Source organism: Geotrypetes seraphini, chromosome 8 (assembly GCF_902459505.1).
Source record: "Geotrypetes seraphini chromosome 8, aGeoSer1.1, whole genome shotgun sequence".
NCBI lineage: Eukaryota > Metazoa > Chordata > Amphibia > Gymnophiona > Dermophiidae > Geotrypetes > Geotrypetes seraphini.
Window position 1 is genome coordinate 192432188 of NC_047091.1, and position 26057 is coordinate 192458244.

The 26057-nt window shown below is 44.7% G+C and overlaps 1 protein-coding gene across 6 annotated transcripts in view; it reads right to left on the reverse strand.

Moving 5' to 3' along the window:
• The window catches only part of OSBP2 (oxysterol binding protein 2), a 333561-nt gene that overhangs the window by 161870 nt on the left and 145634 nt on the right, over window positions 1-26057 (reverse strand). For all 6 annotated transcript variants that reach the window (XR_004540462.1, XM_033956744.1, XM_033956742.1 and 3 more), the window contains one exon: window positions 13962-14160. Coding sequence is in view for 5 of the 6 variants with exons in the window: in XM_033956744.1 (XP_033812635.1) it covers window positions 13962-14160 (199 nt within the window). In the remaining variant the exon portion in view is untranslated. The remainder of the gene's footprint in view (window positions 1-13961; window positions 14161-26057) is intronic.

Here is a 26057-nt window from a genome sequence, read left to right on the forward strand (position 1 = left end):
ACGAGTGCGCATGCGCTAGATGGCGCGGAGTGAGGGGCCGGGACTTAGGGGAAGGAGAGCAGGCCCGGAATTTGGCTGGGCCCAGCCAGGCAAGACCCCCCTTCCTCGCCGCACCCAGGCCCCAGCGGTCCCTGCCGGCAGAGGCGGAAAGACAGCGGTCGCTGGCTGTATGGACGTGTTTCCTTAAATCCCGATCCTTTCCGTCGTCGTCGCACCCTTCCCCCCGGCGCACCCAAACTCCCATCCGACACACTGCTTGAAAGGAACCTGGTGAGGATCGAGGCTGTGTCTCTGGAGCTTCCCCCCCCACTCACCAACCGCTGCCGACGCTGCGAGTCCAGAGCCACTTGCGATCACCACGGTGGCCACTCCCGCTCTCTCTCTGTCTGCCGAAAAAAACCAAAAGAAAATAAAACAATCGCTGGCACGTAGGGGGAAAGAGGCACTTCCGGTTGCGGCAGGGTTGGGCAGGGCTTCTCTCCCCCCAAGCAGCAAAAAAAAACTCCCGATGTCTGCGGCTGTGACTCCTCCCCCCCCAAAGTGGTAACCCACGGAAGAAAATCATGAAGGTCTTTGCAGACTTAGTAACTAGAATACCGAGTTTAGTCTGCTGAATCCTAGAGGCTGTGGTGTTGGACATTTAAAAGGGGTCCAAACAATGTGGCCAGTTTTTGTCTTCAACCTTCAACCTTCAACCGTCCACCAATACCAACATCATCTACCACCATGTCCCATCCTTAGAAATAAAGGGCAGATCGATTGTATGAGACTGCCACAGCACTTCCCCTGACAAGGAGGAGAATGATATTTGGGTGGGGGAGTTGGGATTAGAGTTGGGGCCTGGGTTGGTGAGGAGAAGAAAAACATGAGATAGCCACTAGAGAGAGAGGCTTTGGGTGGGTGAGAGAATCAGGCATTTGGAGGGTAGGCAGGAGAGAGAGAATATATGGATGGGGTGGGCTGCCAGCACCTCGGCAAGCGAGGGCTAAAGGAGCCCTCCCTCCCTGCCACGGAGAAAGTGAAAGCGCGGAGGAGTGCAGAAGTGCGCGCTGGGGCTCGGTTTGGCTCGCCATGGCCCAGCAGTTCGCGAGCTTCCTGCGGAGCAGCATCAGGCGGTGATCCAGCAAGGTAAGTGTATCATAGGGATAAGAAGGAGGAGGGGGGGAGAAAAAGGAAGGGAGGCCTACTTGCTGGATAGGGGGAGCAGGAAAGAGGTGCTGATGGACGGGGGGGTGAAGAAAAAGGAAGAAGGCCAGACCGCGGGAAGAGAAGGGTGGGGTGGGGGGAAATGCTGCTGCTGCACAGGGGCAGGGAAAGACACAGAAACACAGACAAAGAAAGGGGGCCAGGGAGAGAGAAAGACAGAGAGAGAGAGAGACAGAAAGAAAGAAGACTAAAAGACTAGTAGTGTATAATAGGTTAGCATTTAAAAATTTTTTATAATAGAAAAAAACTTACCAACCTAATATCATAAAATGTATTCTAAGTAAAACAAAATTTTGTTCCAATCAAACAAAGATTAATGGAAAGTCAGATGAATTTAAAAAAAAAAAAAAGGTGGGAGAGGGGAGATATGATAGAGATGTTTAAATACCTGAGGACTTTCTTAAGAGATCTTTCCTTCGGACTTTATGGAAGAAGATGCAAGATATCTACCTGAACTGGAAATGTTTTTCAAGGGTGATGATGCGGGGGAACTGAATAGGTGGCAAAGTTCAGTTGTGGATTAGGAATTGGTTATCGGATAGAAAACAGAGGGTTGGGTTAAAGATCATTTTTCTCAATGGAGGAGAGTAAACAGTAGAATGCTGGAGGGGTCTGTATTGGGACCTTTGCTATTTAACTTATTTATAAATGGCCTGGAAATTGGGACGATGAGTGAGGTTATATTTGCAGATGACACTAAACTTCAAAGTTGTTCAAAGTTGTTAAATGGACCTTAGGAAATTGGAAGACTAGCATCCAAATGGCAGATTAAATTTAATGTGGACAAATGCAAAGTGATGCACATTGGGAAGAATAACCTGAATCGCAGTTACAGGATGCTAGGGTCCACCTTGGAGATTAGCGCCCAAGAAAAGGATCTGGGTGTCATCGTAGACAATATAATGAAACCTTCCGCCTAATGTGTGTCAGAGGGCAAAAAAGCAAATAGGATGCTAGGAATTATTAAAAAAGGACTGAGAATGTTATAATGCCCCTGTATTGCTCCATGGTGCCACCTCATTTGGAGTATTGCATTCAATTCTGGTCTCCTTATCTCAAGATATAGTGGCGCTAGAAAAGTGACCAAGATGGTAAAGGGGATGGAACTCCTCTCGTATGAGAAAAGACTAAAATGGTTAGGGCTCTTCAGCTTGGAAAAGAGACAGCTGATGGAAGATATGATTGAAGTCTACAAAATCCTGAGTGGAGTAGAATGGGTACAAGTGGATTGATTTTTCACTCCGTCAAAAATTACAAAGACTAGGGGACACTTGATGAAGTTACAGGGAAATACATTTAAAACCAACAGGAGGAAATTTTTTTTCACTCAGAGAATAATTAAGCTCTGGAATGCGTTGCCAGAGGATGTGGTAAGAGCGGATAACGTAGCTGGTTTTAAGAAAAGTTTGGACAAGATCCTGGAGGAAAAGTCCATAGTCTGTTATTGAGAAAGACAAGGAGAAAGCCACTGCTTGCTCTGTATCGGTAGCATGGAATATTGCTACACCTTGGGTTTTGGCCAGGTACTAGTGACCTGGATTGGCCACCATGAGAATGGGCTACTGGGCTTGATGGACCATTGGTCTGACCCAGTAAGGCTATTCTTATGTTTTTATGTACCTACGTGATATAAATGAGCATGAGTTGAGTCTCTTTCATTTAAAAGGAAGCTCTGGAATGAGAGGGCATAGGATGAAGTTAAGAGGTGATAGGTTTAGGAGTAATCTGAGGAAATATTTTTTACAGAGAGGGAGGTAGATGCATGGAACAGTCTCCCGGAAGAGGTGGTGGAGACAGAGACTATGTCTGATTTCAAGAAAGCCTGGGATAGTCACATGGGATCTCTTAGAGGAAGAGATAATGGTTACTATAGACACGTCTGATAAAAGGGATGGAAAACCTTTCATACGCTGAGAGATTGGAGAAACTGGGTCTCTTTTCCCTGGAGAAGAGGAGACTTAGGGATATGATAGAGACTTATAAGATCATGAGGGGCATAGATTCTTCAAACTTTCAAAAAATAAAAGAACAAGAGGGCATTTGGAAAAGTTGAAAGGGGACAGATTCAATACAAATGCCAGGAAGTTCTTCTTTACCCAACGTGTGGTGGACACTTGGAATGCGCTTCCAGAGGACGTTATAGGGCAGAATACAGTACTGGGATTTAAGAGAGGATTGGACATTTTCCTGCTGGAAAAGGGAATAGAAGGGTATAAATAGAGGATTACTGCTCAGGTCCTGGACCTGTTGGGCCGCCACGTGAGCGGACTGCTGGGCAAGATGGACCTCAGGTCTGACCCAGCAGAGGCATTGCTTATGTTCTTATATAGATGGGCAGACTGGATGGGCCATTTGGCCTTTATCTTCCATCATGTTTCTATGTCAGACAGCTTAATAGTAACAACATTTGGTGAATAAACCAATAATTGTACTCAATAGACAACTTCCAAACTCATTAAAATAGATTTAACCAAAATGTGAATTCATTCAAGCCACTGTCTCACATAGGACGACACCAATAAAAAGACAATGATTTTAAAAAAAAAAGGAAGAAGACCATGACTAATTAAACCAAAAATAGAAAAAACCGCTGAAGATGATTATATTCAATATCTTCAGGACCCCTATAACTGCCGAGGTAAGAGGGGTGCCTAAATTAAATGATATACAATAACTATACCAATGTGTTCTTAAAAAAATTTCACAACCTTTTCACTAATTTAAAAAAGTCAAAAGGAAGGTTATGCTGACATGTATCCATAAGAATCTTATATTTTAAGAACTGTAAGTCATTACGAGATCCTCAGCATCATTACTTACAGCAGTGATTCCAAAGCCTGTCCTGGGGACCACCAGCCTGACGGGTTTTTAGGATATCCCTAATGAATATGCATGAGAGAGATTTGCATATAATGGAAGTGACTGGTATGCAAATCTCTCTCATGCATATTCATTAGGGATATCCTGAAAACCCGTCAGGCTGGTGGTCCTCCAGGACAGGGTTGGGAACCATTGACTTACAGCAAAAAGAACAGCGCAAAGGAGGAAAGATTAAAAGAGTACAAGGCTGTCACTAAAGACATGAAAAAGATTATGTTCTTACCTTGATAATATCTTTTCCAATAGATAGGTGTGTCATGCTGGACAATCGAGATATTTCCCCATGGCCGTGAGCCATATGCAGAAGGAATCCACCTAAACAAATCAACTGTTCTGCTAAACATAACAACACTTGAACAATCGATGAACAAGTAACAGCCAAAGAAGCATCAAAGGGGCTCAGGTACTACCCCTGTAGATGCTATAAAGCACAGTTACTTACCGTAACAGGTGTTATCCAGGGACAGCAGGCAGATATTCTCAACACATGGGAGAGGTCAACCATGGAGCCCCAATGTGGACAACTAACAAGCAGACTTGCTTGAAGAACTTTTAGAAAGTTTGCGACTGCCACACTGCGCATGCGCAAGTGCCTCCCTGTCCGACGCAGGGCACGCATCTCCTCAATTCAGATAGCTAGCTAAGAAGCCAACCAGGGGAGGTGGGTGGGTTGTGAAAATAGCTGCCTGCTGTCCCTTGAGAACACCTATTATGGTAAGTAACTGTACTTTATCCCAGGACAAGCAGGCAGCATATTCTCAACACATGGGTGACCTCCAAGCTAACCAGAATGGGATGATGGGAGTGTTGGCAATTCAGGAGAATAAATTTTGTAATACTGCCTGGCCAAAAGTGGCCATCCCGTCTGGAAAAAGAATCCAGAGAATAATGAGAGGTGAATATATGAACCGAGGACCAAGTGGCAGCTTTGCAGATTTCCACAATAGGGGTAGATCTAAAGAAAGCTACAGATGCCGCCATGCCACTAACTTTATGGGCTGTGACTTGACCCTCTAGATGAAGTCCTGCCTGGGCATAACAGAAAGAGATGCAAGCAGGCAACCAGTTGGAAATGGTGCACTTGGAAACTGGATGTCCCAACTTATTTGGATCGAAAGAGACAAAAAGTGGAGGAGCAGATCTTTGTGGCTTAGTCCTTTGCAAGTAGAAGGCCAAAGCACGCTTGCAGTCCAGAGTATGAAGAGCTGTTTCTCTAGGAGAATGAGGCCTTGGAAAAAACACTGGAAGAACAATGGATTGATTGAGATGAAATTCTGAAACACCTTTTGTTAAGAAATTAGGATGAGTACGGAGGACCACCTTGTCGTGATGGAATACTGTGAAAGGTGGGTCCCCTACTAAAGCTTGTGGCTCACTGACTCTGCGAGCAGACGTGAGAGCAATAAGGAAGACCACTTTCCAAGTGAGATATTTCAGATGAGCCATAGACATTGGTTCAAATGGAGGCTTCATCAACTGAGCAAGAACATCATTGAGATCCCAAACCATGGGAGGTGGTTTGAGAGGTGGCTTGACATTGAAAAGTCCTTTCATAAATCTGGAAACCACAGGATGAGCAAATAGTGATTTCCCCTCTAGTGGTTGATGGAAAGCAGCAATTGCACTGAGATGGACTCGAATGGATGTGGATTTGAGGCCTGATTGAGATAAATGCAACATGTAATCCAAAACTGAAGACAAGGAAGTAGATTGAGGCTCCTTGTGATGAAGGGCGCACCAAGCAGAAAACTTAGTCCATTTCTAATAGTAACATTACCTAGTAATAGGCTTCCTGGAAGCCTCTAAAATGTCTTTGACAGATTGAGAAAACTGCAGACTGGCTGTTACGTTGAAAGGTACCAAGCTGTCAGGTGCAGAGACTGCATGTTGGGATGAAGCAGAGACCCTGACTCTGTGTAAACAGAGACGGAAAAACTGGTAGAAGTAGAGGCTCCCTGTTGCTGAGTTGAAGAAGAAGGGAGAACCAAGGTTGTCTGGGCTACCGAGGAGCTAAGAGAATCATGGTGGCATGTTCGTGTTTGAGTTTGACAAGTGTCTTGAGATTGAGAGGACATGGAAGAAATGCATACATTAAGTGGTTCGTCCATTCCAGAAGAAAATCATCTGCCTCGAGGCAATGAGGAGGGTATATCCTGTAGCAAAACTGAGGCAGTTTGTTGTTGTGGGGAGACGCAAAGTGATCTATTTGAGGAGTTCTTCACCGAGAAAAATGTGATGGAGAGGTGATGAATTGAGTGTCCATTCGTGAGGCTGTGGAAGATGACTCACTTTGTCCGCTAAAAAGTTTTTCTTTCCTTGAATGTAGATGGCTTTCAGAAAGATATTATGAAGAATTGCCCAATTCCAAACCTTCTGAGCCTCCTGGCAAAGGGGAAGAGATCATGTTCCTCCCTGCTTGTTGATATAGTACATGGCTACTTGATTGTCTGTACGAATGAGGATTACTTGATCGTGAAGAAGAAGCTGAAAAGCTTTGGGTGAAAGTATTGAATATCGCTCCGAGTGCCAACAGATTTATGCGACACCGACGATCTATGCTGGACCAATGCTCTTGAGTACGGAGACCATCGAGATGTGCCCCCCAAGCGTAGGTCGAGGAATCTGTCATGAGAACTTTCTGATGAGGGAGCGTTTAGAACAGTAAACCTGTGGAGAGATTGGAAGAGAGCATCCACCAATGGAGAGACTGTCTCAAAGAAGTAGTCACTGTAATGTGCTGAGAGAGTGGGTCAAAAGCCTGCGCCCACTGAGATGCCAGGGTCCACTGATGAATTCTGAGGTGAAATCTGGCAAACAGAGTCACGTGAACTGTAAATGCCATGTGACCTAGCAGAACCATCATGTGTCTCGCTAAGAGTGAAGTGAGGGATGATACTGTTTGACAAAGTTGAATGAGAGCATCCTGACGTTGTTGAGGAAGGAATGCTCTGAGTTGCACAGTGTCCAGTACAGCTCCAATGAACTGTAGAGTCTGAGAGGGCTGTATCTGGGATTTTGGAAAGTTGATTTCAAACCCCAAACTTTGGAGGAACCAAATAATAATAATTTATTCTTATATACCGCCAAATGGTTCTAGGTGGTTCACAACAAGTAGAGCTGAGAATACAGCAAAAAAAGAAAAAATACAATTCATAATAAAAATACATCAAATTATAAAATATAAAACATAGTTACTTTAAAAGACAAAAGAATGCGTTAGGATACAAACTTATCAAATAGTTGTGTCTTAAATAATTTTGTAAAATAGAGATAAGAAGAAGCTCCTAGCATGATTTTTCCAAACCAAACATTCAATTTAGCAGCCTGAAAAGAGAGGGTTCTTTCAAGAAACCTCTTATAGTGACATAAATCAAGTCTGGTGGGTCGCTACAATAACCTCTAAAACTAATAAATTATGCCCTATTGGAAACCATAGGAGGGACCTACCTAGACACTACCAGGTCTACCCACTGCACTCATACAAAGACCCACTCATTCACTTAACACACAAAAAAACAAGAGAAAAAGAAAGAAAAAGCCTCAGTTCATCTTCATATGGCAAAAATCTCCACTTATAAGCAACCATTAAGCAAGGTCCAAAATGTATCAGTTCACTCAGCTTCTATGTGTGTGGATGTGAGCAGTTGGAACACTTGGAGAGCCTCTACAGTTGCTGGTGGAGTAGGCTAGAATCATTCCCCTGACGCAGCTCAGCAAAACGGAGGTTTCCCCGTCGGGAAGAGTGGCTGCGGGGCCAAGCAGGCTTGCATTTTTTGGATGCATGGAAGACAGCCTGGACACCGTCTGCAGCTAAGTGTTGGTTTGTTTTTTCCTGCTTACCATTGACTGTATTTGAGACTCATATATGTGCTGCTTGCTTTACTCACATTTTATTTTGAAGTTTTGTAATTTGGTGTGCTAGAGTTTTTTTGAGGTGGTTCCTACGAGGGCTACTATAGTGTTTCTCACTGCTGAGTGAACTGATACATTTTGGACCTTGCTTAATGGTTGTTTATAAGTGGAGTTTTTTGCCATATGAAGATGAACAGGCTTTTTCTCCACTTTTTTCCTTTTTTTTTTCTTTCTTTTTCTCTTGTTTTTTTGTGTGTTAAGTGAATGAGTGGGTCTTTGTATGAGTGCAGTGGGTAGACCTGGTAGTGTCTAGGTAGGTCCCTCCTATGGTTTCCAATAGGGCATAATTTATTAGTTTTAGGAGTTTTGTATATCCTTCCTGAGATTTTTTTTTTGGGTCGCTACAATAACCCCCTGAGATGTTGTATCTTTGATGAGCCAGTCGTCCATGAATGGGAAAACCTGAAGACCACGGTTACACAGAGCTCCTTACTACTAGGCACTTGATGAACACTTTGGGAGATGATGCCAGGCCAAAGGGTAGCTCTCTGTATTGAAAATAATGGTTTCCCAACCGAAATCTAAGAAATTGGCGAGAGGCTGGATGAATGGGAATGTGAGTGTAAGCCTCTTTGAGATCCAGAGAGCATAACCAATCGTTGTGATCTAGAAAGGCATACAAGGATGCTAGAGACAGCATCCAAAATTTTTCTCTGACAAGAAATTTGTTGAGAGCTCTCAGATCCAGAATAGGTCGCAGATCCCCTGTCTTCTTCGGGATAAGGAAGTAATGGGAGTAAAACTCTGTGCTCTGCTGTTCCAGGGGAACTTCCTCAATGGCATGGAGATGAAGCAGAGCTTGAGCCTCCTGAAGAAGAAGGGTGGTCTGTGATAGATTAGAAGGATACTCTCTTGGGGAAGATCTGGTGGAACCTGGATTAAGTGAATAGAGTAACCTTCCCTGATGAATGTGAGGACCCAGCAGTCTGATGTAATTATTCCCATCGTTGATAAAAATGATGGAGATGATCACCAATGGGGAGAGGAGAGGACAGAGGCAGAACGATTGAGGTTATGCTCTGTGTTAGATGGTCAAAAAGACTGAGAGACCTTGAGTGCAGCAAGGGTCTGAGGTTTATGCTGCCATTGCTGTTGCTGTTTCTTAGGAACAAACGCTAGGAAGTTCTTTTTCATACAGAGGGTGGTGGATACATGGAACACGCTACCGGAGGATGTGATAAACAGGAGCACGCTACAGGGGTTCAAAGAAGCTTTGGATAGGTACTTGGAAGACAAAGGGATTGAGGGGTACAGATAAGAGTAGAGGTAGATTATAGGGATGGGATTAGAGGTAAGTTATAAAATTAATCAGGGATCACTGTTCAGGCACTAGGCCTGATGGGCCGCCGTGGGAGCGGACCGCTGAGCAAGATGGACCTCTGGTCTGACTCAGCGGGGGCAACTTCTTATGTTCTTATGAATAAGGTGCTGACTTTGGAGGATAATGCCTCTGGTAAGATGGAGGATACCTAAAACCCTTAGCAGTGGAAGGCTTTGGCCTGACTATGGAAATAAACGACTTCTCATGCTCAGATAATCGCTTTGTAGCTGCCTCAATAGAGTCTTCGAACAACTCATTGCCCTGGCATGGGATGTTGGCCAGTCGATCTTGTAGATTCAGGTCCATATCTACGGTGCGGAGCCAGGCAAGATGGCGCATTGCCACTGAGAACAAAGTGACTTTAGAGGACATTTCAAACGCATCATATGCAGCTTGAACCATATGCATTCGAAGTTGACCCAAAGTGTGATGCATATGTTGAAACTCTGGAAGTTGATGTTGAGGAAGATACTTGAAAAAAATCAGGCATGGCATTGACCAAATGCTTCAGATAAGAAGTAAAGACAAAATTATATGTCAAAATTCAGTTTGTCATCATCGAATTTTGATACAGTCGACGACCAAACGTGTCCATGGTCCTGCCCTCTCGGCCAGGAAGGACGGCGGCATAAACTTTGGCATGATTGGTTCTTTTTAAAGAAGATGTCACGAGAAGAGATTGATGGGATAATTGAGACTTCTCAAAACCCTTACAATGTACCATCTTATATCGAGATTCCAGCTTTGCTGGCTCAGCGGGAATGGAGTATGGTGTATCAAGATTTATTTTGAAAGTTGGAGAAAGAAACATAGAAACATAGAAGATGACGGCAGAAAAGGGCTACAGCCCATCAAGTCTGCCCACTATGCTTACCCACCCCCTGTCTATGCCCTAATGACCCAATTTTCTTATCTTGACCCTCGTAGGGATCCAAAATGGGTATCCCATTTATTCTTAAAGTCTGGCACGCTGTCTGCCTCGATCACCTGCACTGGAAGCTTGTTCCAATGATCAACCACTCTCTCTGTGAAGAAATACTTTCTGGTGTCGCCATGAAATTTTCCGCCCCTGAGTTTGAGCGGGTGCCCTCTTGTGGCCGAGGGTCCCTTGAGAAAGAAAATATCATCTTCCACTTCGACACGTCCCGTGAGGTACTTAAATGTTTCGATCATGTCTCCCCTCTCCCTACGTTCCTGGGTAATTTGAGAGAATCTCTAAGAGGTTGAGACATACCCAGTATACTCATTAGAGTATTTTGAGTCAGATTCCAAAGTGATGTTAAGATCTTTACTCATTTGGCATAGAAATTTTGTAAAGGACACCGGATTTGAAGAGGTATGACCCCGTTGAGGAGAAGGTGTATGAGAACCCCTCGAGGTACCTCTCACAGCAGAGAACGAAGGTGAAGCCTCTCTGGAGTACTGATACCTGAGATCCGAATCCATAGGCAAAGATGAAGACGAACACCCACTTCTGGAATGAGTCGAAGAAGCATAACGTTGTCGTTTTGAAGAACCAGCTGGTGAAGAAAACCTTGCAGGAGAAGAACTCAACTGATGAGAATGGTGAGGCTAAACAACAGATCTCCTCGAAAAAGGAGATGGTGGTCTCGAAGAGTCTCGATGCTTCGATAAACGACGATAGAGGACCTGGGCCTCAATGAATGCGTCGACAAATGATGTGGGGAAGAACTATGCCTCGAATCACGGTCCGAGATCAAGTCGAATCCAGCCTTGAAGATGAATGTCAAGGAGTCCTCATCCTGTGCCTCGAAAAAGGCAATGCCTTATGTGTCGAGGTAGCACTGAAAGTCGGAGAACGATGTCGAGACACTAAAAAGAACACAGCTCCTTGTGTAGAGGTATCTCGAGGCACTCTGAAGGACTCAACTCCTTGCATAGAGTGTATAGATTGAGCTCCAGGCACTCTCAAGGATTCGACTCCTTGTAATACCTGCTGAGTGCTCAGGCTGGTCTGCAGGAAGCAGGGTTGAGGCAGGAGTCAATTTGGCAATCATGTTACCAAACTCCTGATGCAGAATAGTTTCCAACATATTCTGAAAAGCCGGCACTGAGACCACTGGATCTGGTACAATTGGTGCGCCTATGGACTCTGAGGAAGATGACCTAGAGGAAGAGTGTTGCCTCGATTTTGAGACACGTTTTCCTGAGTAGTCTCAAATCCACCGGTTCTAAGGGTGGCATGTCCGGAGGGGTTGGCTTAGTTATCTTACCTGATGGAGACACTGAGGATAACGGTGTCTCAGGAGAAGATTTAGCTGATTTCCTCAAAGACGAAGACTTCCCCATCGAGGAAGGTTTGAGTGAGGTCAAGGTTGAAGGTTTTGGCCCCATAGAAGACTTTAATGGAGTTGAGGTCAGAATTGGGGTCCAGGTTTTAATTGAAGACTGATCCATTCCCCCGAAGATTTTCTCAATCTGAACTTGACGATGTTTAAGGGCTCGATTTTGAAGTGTAGCACAGCGGGCGCATGACTCCGGACGATGATCAGGTCCTAAACACTGTACACACCACTTATGTGGGTCAGTGATGGAGACTGTGCATTTACACCGGCTATATTTCTTGAACCCTGTGACTGCCTGGGACATGGAATGAAACATGGCCAAATCAAAGCTCGCAGGTTGAGGCCACAGAGTAGGCCTTGCCGTGACATGATCGAAAAAACAAACAAAACCTTTTTTTTTTTTCGTTTTAATCAAACACGCAGATAACACAGTGACCCTGTAAAGAAAATACATGAGCCTTGGTGAGAGAAAGCACAAGTAGATCTAACTCTCGTGCAGAACCTTGAAACGAGTGTTTCTCAGCTCCGCAGAAAATTTAGAACTAAGGAGACATGCGCTCTGCGTCGGCCGGAAGGCACTCGTTCATGCGCGGTGTGGCAATTGCAAACTTTCTAAAAGTTCTTCAAGCAAGTCTGCTTGTCAGCTGTCCACATCGGGCCTCTGTGTTTGATGTCACCCATATGCTGAGAATATCTACCTACTTGTCCTGGGATAAACATATTATTCAGAATTCTTCGGGGCCCACAGGGCTAACTGGCATCCAAGGACAGGCACAAAAGGACACAAGACGGGGGACCAGAATGACACACCCAACTACTTAAAAGCACAGTTACTTACATGTAACAGGTGTTATCCAGGGACAGCAGGTAGACATTCTCACAGATGGGTAATGTCATCCAAAGAGCCAAGAACAGACAGTGAAGCTTTGTGATAGCCCACACCACACATGCACGAGTGCCTTCCTGCCTGATGTCGGCTCACAAGGTCATCAGTTCTATGCCCAAGTGAAGAAGTCAACTAGGAGGTGGGCGGGATGTAAGAATATCTGCCTGCTGTCCCTGGATAACACCTGTTACAGGTAAGTAACTGTGCTTTATCCCAGGACAAGCAGGCAGCATATTACATTACATTACATTAGTGACTTCTATTCCGCCAGTACCTTGCAGTTCTAGGCAGATTACAAAAGAAGATAACAGGACATTTCCAGGAAAATTACAAATTAGGGTGCTGTTTATATGGTTGAGACTTTGAAGGGAAATTTACAAAAGTGGGGATAGACATGGAGATGTGTTATGATTTCTTGATAAATTTTTTGAATAACAGGGTTTTGATTTCTTTTCGAAATGATTTGAAGTTGGTTGTTGTTGTCAGTATGTTGGAGATGGGGTGATCAAGTTTCGCTGCTTGCGTTGCTAGTAGGTTGCCATACATCTTCTTGCGCTTAACAGAAAAGGATAGAGGGAGAGTTCGCCTCTAAATAAAGAATAAATAGTGCAGTACTACTGAATGAGCTTGGACATGCCATCTGATAGGGAGAAGGAAATTGGTGAACAAGTAGTTGGTAGAAAAGTGTTCTCAATAAGAGTAAAAGGAAAATACTGTAATCCAGCAAAGCCATCACTGATGGAGGTTGTAAAATGTAACCCGTCCTCATAATAAACTAAACTAAACTTTGGATTTATAAACTGGGACATCACCAAAACAGGAGCTCGATTTGGTTAACAGTAATTAAAAATAAAAATACATAAAAAAAGGGATATGAAGAAAAAGACTATACAGGACAAAAAGTCCCAGGAAACTTAAGAATGATTTCCAAAATGATTTGCAAACAGAGATGTTTTCAGAGTTTTGCAAAATAATTGGAAAGAGCCTAGTAAACGGCATTTCATTCCAAATTTCAGTCAATTTAAAGGAGAAAGATTGGCTCAGTTTACCGACAGCTTTAATTCTCTTGAATGAGGGAAATGAGAGTTTGAATCTTTGGGTACTTCTCGCAAAACAAGATCTCTGAGCAATCCAGAATAGAGGAACAAGAGGCACGAAAAAACTAAACAAGATCTTAAAGACAATGCGTGCACATTTAAAGTGAATCCTAAGATGGACAGGAAGTGTAATTTTTTCAGCAATGGGGAGACATGTTCAAACATCTTGAGTTTTTGCCAGGCACTATTTGGGTTTATGTTGGGTGCTTGTAACTTGGATTGTGCTAGATGGACCATTGGTCTGACCCAGTAAGGCTATTCTTATGTTCTTATAAAGTGCAACATGTAATCTTAACGGAAAGCCACCCAAATCATGAAGAACATGTTAAAGAACTGTAAATAGGACCCAATACCTTTGGCTGTGCTGGTGATGCTGGCAGCATCGGTAGACAGAGCAGGAGCTCCTCTACAGGCACGCTCCAAGCTGTTGTGTTGTTTTGCCAGTTGCTCAATAGTCTCTTCCAAGTGGATCCTTTGTTCACGCTCGTACTGCAGGGTGCGCTGCCACTTCCGGCTGTGCGTATCTGCTAACTCCAAGAAATCGCGACATGTCTGGGAAAATGAAAAGCAATATTAATACCTTGCAATCCTCATGTCCTCACATCTTCTGGAGTAACTAACTCCCACTATATTCATTGTCTTTCTGCTAAATGTTTTTCATATTCATTCTTATGTATTGCCTTTTTACCCTAAAGGGGACCCAAAACAATTTACATCCTAAAATACAGAAAACATGATAAGAAGCAATATAACATAAAATATGTTCATACATTCTTTTGCTCAGAAAGTATTTTCCACTATTTCTATAGGCCAGCTTGTTTTCCCCGTCCCCGCGGGAACTCATTTTCCCATGTTCTTTTCCTGTCCCTGCCCCATTCCTGCAAGCTCTGTCCTCATCTGCATAAGTCTCAAACACTTTAAAATCATAAGTGTCCGAGGCTTGTGTAGTCAAGGCAGAGCTTGCAGGAATGGGGAAGGGATAGGGACAGTGACAAAACTCACGGGGACAGGGAAATTGAGTTTCTGCGGGGACGGGGAAAAATTTGTCCCTGTGCCATTCTCTACCTCAAGCAACAAAAATTCCTAAACATAACTCGATATACCCATATATACTCAAATATAATCCAACTCGAACAAGGAGGAAATAAAGGAGGAATAAAGGTTGACTAATATAAACTGAAATTAGAAATTTGGATATACGAGTGTTGTCTGTCAGGGATCATGCCATAAATAATAATCATTTTAAAAATTTCATAATTAAGCATAAAAATATATAAAACATCATACATTATGCATACAGTAAAACCTTGGTTTGCAAGCATAATTTGTTCCAGAAACATGCTTGTAATCCAAAGCACTCGTACATCAAAGCAAATTTCCCCTTAGGAAATAATGGAAACTAGACAATTCTTCCACAACCCCAAAACTTTAATACAAAATATCAAGTTTCAAGTTTATTAGTTTTTAATATCCCGATCATAAAACAAATATCTGACCGGTTAACAATAAAATTTAAAATAGGTTAGAAAGAACTAGTTGTTTGGTGTATTAGAAAAATTAGAGAAAACATATAAAACATGTACTGACAAACCTGAAAGTGAGGATGAATGGGGAGGAAGGGAGAAGTTACATAATATTAGAAGAAATGAGATAGAGGGAAGGGAAGTACTATATGTACTTGTATTGCAAGACCTCGTTCGTTTAGAACAGTCACTACACTCCCGCAACAGCTCAGTTGTGATGATGTGATGTGAAAAATCGCCACGGAAGCCAAACAACACAAAGTATGGAGGACTATGTATGTTAATGCCCAGAGTTTGGGTAATAAAATTCTGGAATTAGAAACGGAAATGAGGAATGCCGACCTAGATGTGGTAGCGATATCCGAGACCTGGCTCACGGATTCCCATGGGTGGGATATGGCTATACTGGGATACAACTTACTTCGTCGAGACAGAGAGGGCAAAACAGGGGGAGGGGTAGCACTTTACACTAAGGAGGACATCAAAGTTACCAGGATCAGGGACGTCAAGTACACCGGAGAATCCCTTTGGGTGAACCTGGCCAGGGGGAATGACAAATGCCTTTATCTTGAGGTTGTATACAGACCTCCAAGACAACAGGAAAGCACAGACATGGAGCTAATCGAAGATATAGAGACCATCACTTTGCGCGGTGAGACGGTGTTGCTAGGGGACTTCAATATGCCTGATGCTAATTGGAACAAACTTTCCGCTACAACCTGCGGCAGCAGAAGGCTACTAACCTCCATAAAGGGAGCACAACTCAGACAGATGGTGTTGGAGCCCACTAGGGATCAGGCGATACTGGACCGGAGAAAGTGTCACAGAGGTTTCGGTAGGCGATAAGTTGGCCTCCAGTGACCACAACATAGTGTGGTTTCACCTCAGGAAAGGATTCACAAAGGTCCTCAACTTTAGGGGCACTAACTTCAAAAACATGGATGATTTCGTTTATCGGGCACTGCAAAAATCAGGCCGCAACTGATAATGTAGAGGCAATGTGGTCAGCTCTGAAATCTACCCTACACGAAGCAACCAACCTATACATAAAAATGTAAGCAAACGGCGGAGGAACAATAAGCCTCAGTGGTTCTCTGCAGAGATCTTGGACCTCGTAAAAAAGAAGATAGAAGCATTTATCTCCTGCAAACAATTAGGAACACGAGAGACCAAGTCGAGAGCCGTCAAAACAGCAGTCAGAGAGGCCAAACTCCGGATGCAAGACAATCTAGCAGAGAACATTAAAACAGGGAATAAATTCTTCTTCAAGTACATCAGTGACAGAAAAAGGAATACGGATGGGATTGTACACCTTATGTCACCAGCGGGCTCAGAGCAATGGGTCCTGGACCGCTGGGACAAGGAAATACTCTTATGTGCCGCAGAGGGTAACACAAGGAAAAAGAAAGTCAGGTTTAGTGGAAGAAACACAAACAAACTAGGAAGGTGAAAATCAAAACCCGGACTGGATTTATTCTTCAGAACAAAATAAAACAGTTGCTTCCCTCTTTTGTTCTTCCTCAAATAAATCAAACATAAACTTTGTCAGGATTCAGCAGCAAATAATAAAGTCCCAAAACATAAGGTTTCACTCAAACCAAAAATAGTACAAACATAAGTCTTGACTTTCCCCAGGAAGACTTGTGCTTGTATCAGTGCACCAGCACTGATTCCTCCAGCAGCAGGTGGAGACAAGGTGGCTTGCTCCACATGGTGATAATTTGCCAAGATTTGGCCCGCGATCCCACCGCATGAACGTGGGGCAAACCCCACCACCTTAGATACAAAACAGTAAAACTTCAAAAAGGAAGAAAAGAAAAACTTCTCCACAACAGGATAAGTCCAGCACAGCCCTTGTCAAAAGAATCCTATCCTGCTTTAAACATAGCAAGACTGACAAGGCACAGTATAAAAAAAAAAAATAGTCCAACCAGCAAAACCCGGATTTGTAATCCACTTAAGAGTTTTAAACACTTGCCTTGGACCAGCATATTTCCATGGGCTGAACACCGTTAGGTACCTCAGTCATTGGCTCCGGCTCCAGTTCCATGGCTTGGGATTCTTCTAAAGGGTCAGAAGGTAGCTCTGCTCCAGCCTCTGTAATCTCCATACAATCAGGCGAAGAACAGCCTTTGCAGAGCTCCCAGCCCTGAGCTTTACAGCTGCTTCTGTTCCCTCCAACTCTCCCTCTGTCTCTCCAGCAGTTCAGAGACCTCTGGTTTAGGAGCTGGCAACCACGCTCCAAACCCTCAGGTGTAGAGGATATCCGGTTCCTTCCTCTGGGATTACGTGGGGGAAGGGAAAACTGCTGCTTAACCCCAGGGCTCCCCCTACTGGTAACAGAAGGTAAGTCAGGCAAAATGCTAAAGTGGGGTTTAACCTGAGCAGGTTGGGAACTGTCTGCTTTTGATACAGGTCTAACCCTAGGGCCAGACCTAGCAGGCACAGTCTGCATATCACAACCCCCCCCCCCCCTTAAATGACTGCTAGGGGTGGGCCTATGCTTATCCGGATTTTTTTTTTTCCAATCCGAGATAAGGCGTCAGCGTTAATGTTTCCTATTTTTACTCCCCCCCCCCCTTCTCCCTGGAGGGTGAATGGGACCAGCAGTAAAGAAGTCTCCGTCCCAATGTAATTCCTGCGACTGAGATATTTCTGCTGGCGCCGTCATTACTGGAAGGTAATCTTCCTCTAAGGAACCTAATCGGGCTTCAAACCCAGCGATTAATTCGCACATTTCCTTTAGATCTTTGCTCCTGATTTGTTACACTTGAACCTGTACTTTTTTAACCTCCTCCCGTACCTCACTAATCGCGCATGCAATGTTCTTTACTTTGGCTGTGGGGTCCGGTTGTTCCTCAACATGGCATTCAATATGCTCTATCTGTTCTCTGAGGCCTTGGGTACTAGACTTTAGTTCCTGCAAATCTTTCTGACATTGTTGCAGATTCTCCTCCAGGGCAGTTCTGAGCAACTGATCAGTTTGGGAAATAGTTTCATTTAATCGGTTGCCTAAGCTACCCTGTACTTCTTGTACTACCCTTTCCCACTGTAGTTGCTGACCTTCCTGGCTTTGAGCCAGTTCTTGGTGTAATTTGTTAAACTGTTGCTCCACAGCTTTCTCTATCTCTGCCAGTGGGTCAGGACTAGATAGTGCTGTCAAAGTCTGGTGAGAGCTGATTTCCCCTTCCACCAGAGCAACAGAGGACCCAAAGCCTTTGACTCCTCTATGAGTGGGCAACAATTGTCTCCATTGCTCTAACTTAGGGTGCCAAATCCGCTCACAAATTAACTGTGCAATGCGGTCACCTCTCTTCACCTGAAACTCCTCCTCAGCATTATTTATCAGTAGGACGGTCACATTACCCCGATAGTCCGGGTCAATCACTCCCGCCACTATATCAATAGCATGTTGTGAGGCTAGTCCTGAACGTGGGGCTACTCTCAAGTAAGACCCTGGTGGCGGTGATACCTGAATATCGGTCGGTATCAACAAACTACCTCTAGCCTCCACCACCGCATCCTGAGCTGCATAAATATCACACCCCGCAGCTTTATCATATGCATACGTGGGCGCTTGCGCATGTTCTGACAAGGGAGCCCACCTAATCGTGGGGCGCCAGCAAGAATGGGCCCTTCCTCCCTGCGGAGGATACCATCTATGGGAACCCTTTTCTCCTGGGCCTTTCCTTAGAACCGTCCCTCGCCATAAGGATACACTTGGGTCTCTCTCCTACCCCCTGGGCTCAAGAGAATTTCCTCTGCTGGATGCCTTCTCCCAGATTTGTCCAATCGCAACCCAGAATCAGAGCAGCAGGAGCATTGGGAATAAAGGCCACCCTCAGGATTTGCACCTCCCCCTTATACTGAATCGGGATGAGATATCTAGGATAGGCCTTTTTTCCCCCATGGACATAGACCACAGTCATCTTGCCTGGTATTTTTCTAAAGGGACCTCTTTTCCTTGCCTGATCCCAGTAAGCCCTAGACATGACAGATTGCTCTGCCCCTGTGTCCAGTAAAGCCTTAATCGGCAAGCCATTTATGTGGACCTGTATTTCATAGGGACCCGGATGATTACCTGCTTCACCACGGGAGGTGGTAAGCGTCAATTTGACCCTGCATTGCTTTTGCATATGCCCGGCTTTCCCACACCTAAAACAAGTGAAAGATTTCTTCCCGGGTGTGAGAGGGTCCTGAATCTTTCTCAAGGGTTGGGGTATACTCTCTTGAGACCTATTATGGGGCCTTGTCTGTGTTGCTTGCCCCCTACTTGACCACATACTCCCATGTGTATCTCCCGCAGGCGCGGTAGTGGTCAGGGAGTCTAAATAGGCCTCTGCTAGGTCGATCACCTGGGCTAAGGCGCGACGACCCTGTCTCTGGATCTAGGCCTTCAAACTTTTAGGCACAGCCTCTAGAAACTGCTCATGCAACAATTCTGTGAGCAAAGCCTGGGAATCCCCAAGACAGGGTTGTAGCCACTTTTCAGCTAATTTTCTTAGCTGGTGTAAGAGTGCCTTGGGCCTTTCTTTTTCCCTCATTTGGGCACCCCTAAACTCTTGCCGGTAGTGCTCCTTAGTGAAGCCTAGATAGTCTAGGATATGATTATGGCCCTGTAATTACTGGCTAGCTCAGGGCTGAGAGTCTGATACACCGTGAGCACTGCTCCTTCGAGGCACGGTATCATTCTCGTCACCCACTGTTGCTCTGGCCAGCCTGCTGCCACAGCCATTCTTTTGAATGCTAGTAAGAAGTCATCGGGAGCATCAGTTGGACCCATTTTACACACTTGCATACTATTCAGTAAATGTAGTCCTACGGGAGCTCCCACAGGTGCCGGTATTCCAGCAACAGGTCCACTAGTAGTCCCTTGAAACAACTGGGCTAGTGTTCGCGTCTGGTCACCCATAGCCTGAATCAATTCGTCATGCTTCCGACCGGTCTCTGCTTGACTCGCACGCCAGAGGTCCTGGTTGTTTTGCAGCACGACCTTCAGGTCTTCGGTTTGCTTCTGTCTTTCGGAAGCCAAAAGGGTGAACAGCTGTTGGAGATCCATGGCAAATCCTGGAAGAAAAGGAAACCCAAGTGCAGCCTTTTTTTTTTTTTCTTGGCCCATTCCCGCAAGCTAAACCCAACCTCCGCCAGCCAAAGCCTTTACCAAACCCTTATCCTCAACCAGCTGTCCCCAGGGTACTCTTACCCGACAGACTGATGAGTCTGAGCCTTAGGGTATCGGTAACTGGGCTTGGCACACTGGAACACAGCTGGGATCGCTCCGGTCCGGTTCCTCAGTCCTCCTTCCACGAACTTCACTGGCAAAGCTGATGACTGCACTTTGCTGTAGTTCTGGTCCTGGTCCACTCCAACAGGTGTAACGAACTCCAAATGAATAATCCAAAAAAAAAAACTTAAATTCTGATTCTGTGTTCTTCCCTTCGCAGTCTCTCACTGAAGGCAGTAAACATGAAATCCCATGAGTGATACCACGTTCAACACCAGCGGGCTCAGGGCAATGGGTCCTGGACTGCTGGGACAAGGAAATACTCTTGTGTGCCACGGAGGGCAATACAAGGAAAAAGAAAGTCAGGTTTAGTGGAAGAAACACAAACAAACTAGGAAGGTGAAAATCAAAACCCGGACTGGATTTATTCTTCAGAACAAAATAAAACAGTTGCTTCCCTCTTTTGTTCTTAACCCAGTCCTCAAATAAATCAAACATAAACTTTGTCAGGATTCAGCAGCAAATAATAAAGTCCCAAAACATAAGGTTTCACTCAAACCAAAAATAGTACAAACATAAGTCTTGACTTTCCCCAGGAAGACTTGTGCTTGTATCAGTGCACCAGCACTGATTCCTCCAGCAGCAGGTGGAGACAAGGTGGCTTGCTCCACATGGTGATAATTTGCCAAGATTTGGCCCGCGATCCCACCGCATGAACGTGGGGAAAACCCCACCACCTTAGATACAAAACAGTCAAACTTCAAAAAGGAAGAAAAGAAAAACTACTCCACAACAGGATAAGTCCAGCACAGCCCTTGTCAAAAGAATCCTATCCTGCTTTAAACATAGCAAGACTGACAAGGCACAGTATCAAAAAAAAAAAAATAGTCCAACCAGCAAAACCCGGATTTGTAATCCACTTAAGAGTTTTAAACACTTGCCTTGGACCAGCATATTTCCATGGGCTGAACACCGTTAGGTACCTCAGTAATTGGCTCCGGCTCCAGTTCCATGGCTTGGGATTCTTCTAAAGGGTCAGAAGGTAGCTCTGCTCAGCCTCTGTAATCTCCATACATTCAGGTGAAGAACAGCCTTGCAGAGTAGAGAATGACACGGTGACAAAATTCATCACCGTTCCCGTCCCCGTGGATAACCGCGGGAAATAATCCCATGTCATTTTCTAGTGTCTATTTCAACCTCGGTCCTTCTACACCAGCATTCTTCAAAGAAAAGCTGCGGGTCAGTGGTTGTGCCTAATTATACTCTGATTCTTTCCTCTCTCCTTAAACAATGACATGAAGATGGTTTCCCGCGGTTATCCACGGGGACGGGAACGGTGATGAATTTTGTCACCGTGTCATTCTCTATTGCAGAGCTCCCAGCCCTGAGCTTTGCAGCTGCTTCTGTTCCCTCCAACTCTCCCTCTGTCTCTCCAGCAGCTCAGACCTCTAGTTTAGGAGCTGACAACCACGCCCCAAACCCTCAGGTGTAGAGGATATCCGGTTCCTTCCTCTGGGATTATGTGGGGGAAGGGAAAACTGCTGCTTAACCCTAGGGCTTCCCCTACTGGTAACAGAAGATACGTCAGGCAACATGCTAAATTGGGGTTTAACCTGAGCAGGTTGGGAACTGTCTGCTTTTGATACAGGTCTAACCCTAGGGCCAGACCTAGCAGGCACAGTCTGCATATCACACTTAAGAAACCAGACGGGAACTATGTAGAATCGGACTCCGATAAAGACGAACTACTAAATGAATACTTCTGCTTAGTCTTTACCTGCGTGGCGCCGGGATCCGGCCCACAGCTGCAGGCAAGGGAAAGCTCGGAAGACCCGTTTCGAGATTTTGAGTTTACGTCCAGCAGCGTCTACTGCGAACTTTCAAGGCTCAAAATGAACAAAGCCATGGGACCTGACAAACTACATCCCAGGGTGCTTAGAGAGTTGAGTGACGTCCTAGCGGAACCATTATCTGCGCTCTTCAATCTTTCCCTGAGTACAGGAAGAGTCCCATTAGACTGGAAAACAGCTAACGTCATTCCACTTCACAAAAAGGGTTGCAGGACGGAAGCTGAGAATTACAGACCGGTGAGTCTCACATCAATAGTGTGTAAAATTATGGAAATACTAATGAAGCACAAACTAGATACGATCATGAATGACGAGAATCTATGAGACTCCCATCAACATGGATTTACAAAGGGAAGGTCCTGCCAATCCAATCTGATCAGCTTCTTCAACTGGGTAACGAAAAAAGCTGGATATGGGGGGGAGTCCCTGGACATCGTGTACTTGGACTTCAGTAAGGCTTTTAATAGTGTCCCACACCGAAGGTTATTGAGCAAGATGAGTTCGATGGGATTGGGAGAAACATTAACTGCATGGGTAAAAGACTGACTCAGTGGTAGACTTCAGAGGGTGGTGGTGAACGGCACTCTCTCCAAAACGTCAGAAGTGATCAGTTGTGTGCCGCAGGGTTCGGTCTTGGGTCCAATCCTATTTAATATCTTCGTAAGGGATCTAGCTCAAGGGCTTCGAGGGAAAATTGCATTATTCGCCGATGACGCCATACTATGCAAAATAGTAGGCAACTGCTTACTGCCCGACTGCATGACGAAGGACCTACACTTACTGGAACATTGGTCCGCAACTTGGCAACTAAGTTTTAATGCCAAAACGTGTAACGTCATGCACCTTGGCAACAGATATCCATGCGGAACTTACACCCTAAATGGTGAGACCTTAGCAAGAACCATTGCAGAAAGGGACTTGGGAGTAATCATTAGCGAAGACATGAAGTCTGCCAACCAAGTGGAGAAAGCTTCATCCAAGGCTAGACAAATCATGGGTTGTATCCGAAGAAGTTTCATCAGCCGGAAGACCGAAGTTATAATGCCGTTGTACAGATCCTTGGTGAGATCTCATCTGGAATATTGTGTACAATTCTGGAGACCGCATTATCAAAAAGATTTGCAGAGAATGGAGTCGGTTCAGCGAATGGCCACCAGGATGGTTTCAGAACTCAAAAATCTCCCATATGAGGAAAGGCTGGGTAGGTTGCTGCTATACTCATTCGAGGAGCGTAGAGAGAGGGGGGATATGATTGAGACGTTCAAATATGTCACGGGTCGTATTGAGGTGGAAGAGGATATCTTTTTTCTTAAGGGACCTACGGCGACAAGAGGACATCCGTTGAAACTCAGGGGTGGGAGATTTCATGGTGACACCAGGAAGTACTTCTTCACCGAGAGGGTGGTTGATCATTGGAATAGCCTTCCACTGCAGGTAATCCAGGCCAGCAGCATGCTGGACTTCAAGAGAAAATGGGATAAGCATATGGGATCACTTCAGGGAAGAATTTAGGGACTGGGTCATTAGAGTGGGCAGACTTGTTGGGCCGTGGCCCTTTTCTACCGTCACCTTTTATGTTTCTATGTATACTATATGTATACTATATGTACTCATATTGCAAGACTTTGCTCATTTAGAACAGTCACTACACTCCTGCAGCATCAGAGAGAGAAGAACCATCAGCTCAGTTGTGATGATGCGACGCGTGTATACTGTATATACTCGTATTGCAAGACCTCACTCATTTGGAACAGTCACTAAACTCCTGCAGCGTCAGAGAGAGAAGAACCATCAGCTCAGTTGTGATGTGTGTATACTGTATGTACTTGTATTGCAAGATCTCGCTCATTTGGAACAGTCACTAAACTCCTGCAGCTTCAGAGAGAGAAGAACCATCGGCTCAGGTGTGATGCATGTGCAGTAATATGTACAGTGGTACCTTGGATTACGAGCATAATCCGTTCCAGGAGCATGCTCGTAATCCAAAATGCTCATTTATCAAAGCGAGTTTCCCCATAGGAAATAATGGAAACTCGCTTTGATACGTTCCCCCCCCACGAGAACCGGCATTGCTCCCCCCCCGAAGGCCCCCCTGCGATCCGTGAACTCACAGGCCTTGAGCATGCGCAGATGCTCAAGGCCCAGCAGAAAAGGAGGCCAATCTTCGGGCACCGGCACCAAGCACAGGACATGCTGGTGCCAGTGCCCAGATGACAGTAAGAAGCGGCGCGAGGTGCCCAATCGCGGCGGGGGGGTGCAGGATCGCGGCTGGGGGGTGCAGGATCGCGTCGGGGGAAGGTGCCGGATTGTGGGGAGGCACTCGTAAATCGAGCCATGCTCGGTTTCTGAGGCGCCAATTTTGCAAATGTTTTGCTCGTTTTGCAAAACACTCACAAACCGGTGCACTCGTAAACCAAGGTACCACTGTACTTGTATTGCAAGACATTGCTTGTATATCAAGTTCAAATTTAATCCAATGTTTTGCTTGTCTTGCAAAACACTTGCAAACCAAGTTACTTGCAATCCAAGGTTTTACTGTATTTCTATGTTTGTATTCAGTGTGTATATTATGTGGACTACACTTAGAACTACTCTTATTTCCTTAACTCCCCCTTTTATGAACTGTGTTAGGCTTTGTTATTGCTGGCTGCAGCAGTATTAGCTCCAATGCTAATAGAATTCCTATGAGCGTCAGAGAACATAAGAACATAAGCAGTGCCTCTGCTGGGTCAGACCAGAGGTCCATCACGTCCAGCAGTCCACTCACACAGTGGTCCATCAGGTCCAGGACCTGTATAGTAATCCTCTATCTATACCCTTCTATCCCCTTTTCCTTCAGGAAATCATCTAATCCCTTCTTGAACCCCAATACCGTACTCTGTCCTATCACACCCTCCAGAAGTGCATTCCAGGTGTCCACCACCCTTTGGGTGAAGAAGAACTTCCTAGCATTGGTTCTGAAACTCCCCTCTTAATTTTTCCAAATGCTCTCTCGTTCTTGTAGTTTTCGAAAGTTTGAAGAATCTGTCCCTCTCCACTTTCTCTATGTCCTTCATGATCTTGTAAGTCTCTATCATGTCCCCTCTAAGCCTCCGCTTTTCCAAGGAAAAGTGCCCCAGTTTCTCTAATCTTTCAGCATATGAAAGGTTTACCATACCTTTTATCAATCGCGTCGCTCTTTTCTGAACCCTCTCGAGTATCGCCATATCCTTCTTAAGGTATGGCGACCAATATTGGACGCAGTACTCCAGATGCGGGCGAGAGCTGATACCACTGCAGACAGCGATAAAAAAAGGCCTAATGCGGCTTTGTAAAAGGGGATTTAAATAACTCTCAAGTGTCCCAATAAATGTATGCATTTTTTTTAAAAAAAAAAAAGATAACTATAAAAAACCCTCCAAATTTAATCACCTTCTAGTATCAATAAATTAATTTTAAAAATCTTAAAATCAATAAAAACATAAAAAAGGTATCTGAACAATCATAAGCACACAAAAGCTCATTGGTGTAGATCCTTGTAATGCCCCCCCCCAAAAGAAAAACATAAAAAAACAAAACCCTTTAAAATAAAACCAACTACTACATCAGCCAAGAAACATATCTTTCCATATAAATTAAGAAGAGAACAAATCATATAAAAAAACCTGTCATAAACAATCATCTGCAATAACAATATTCCTTCCCTATTTCTAAATGAACAGAATTAAAATCCAGACTAAAAATGCACAGGTAGTTGTCCATTTTAAACTCAAAACAAACCTTCAGAAACAAAAGATTATAGTAATTGGAATTTGGGGGACCTGTTGAGTCCTAATATGGAGATCCCAAGACAGTCTACTGTGAATGTTGAGG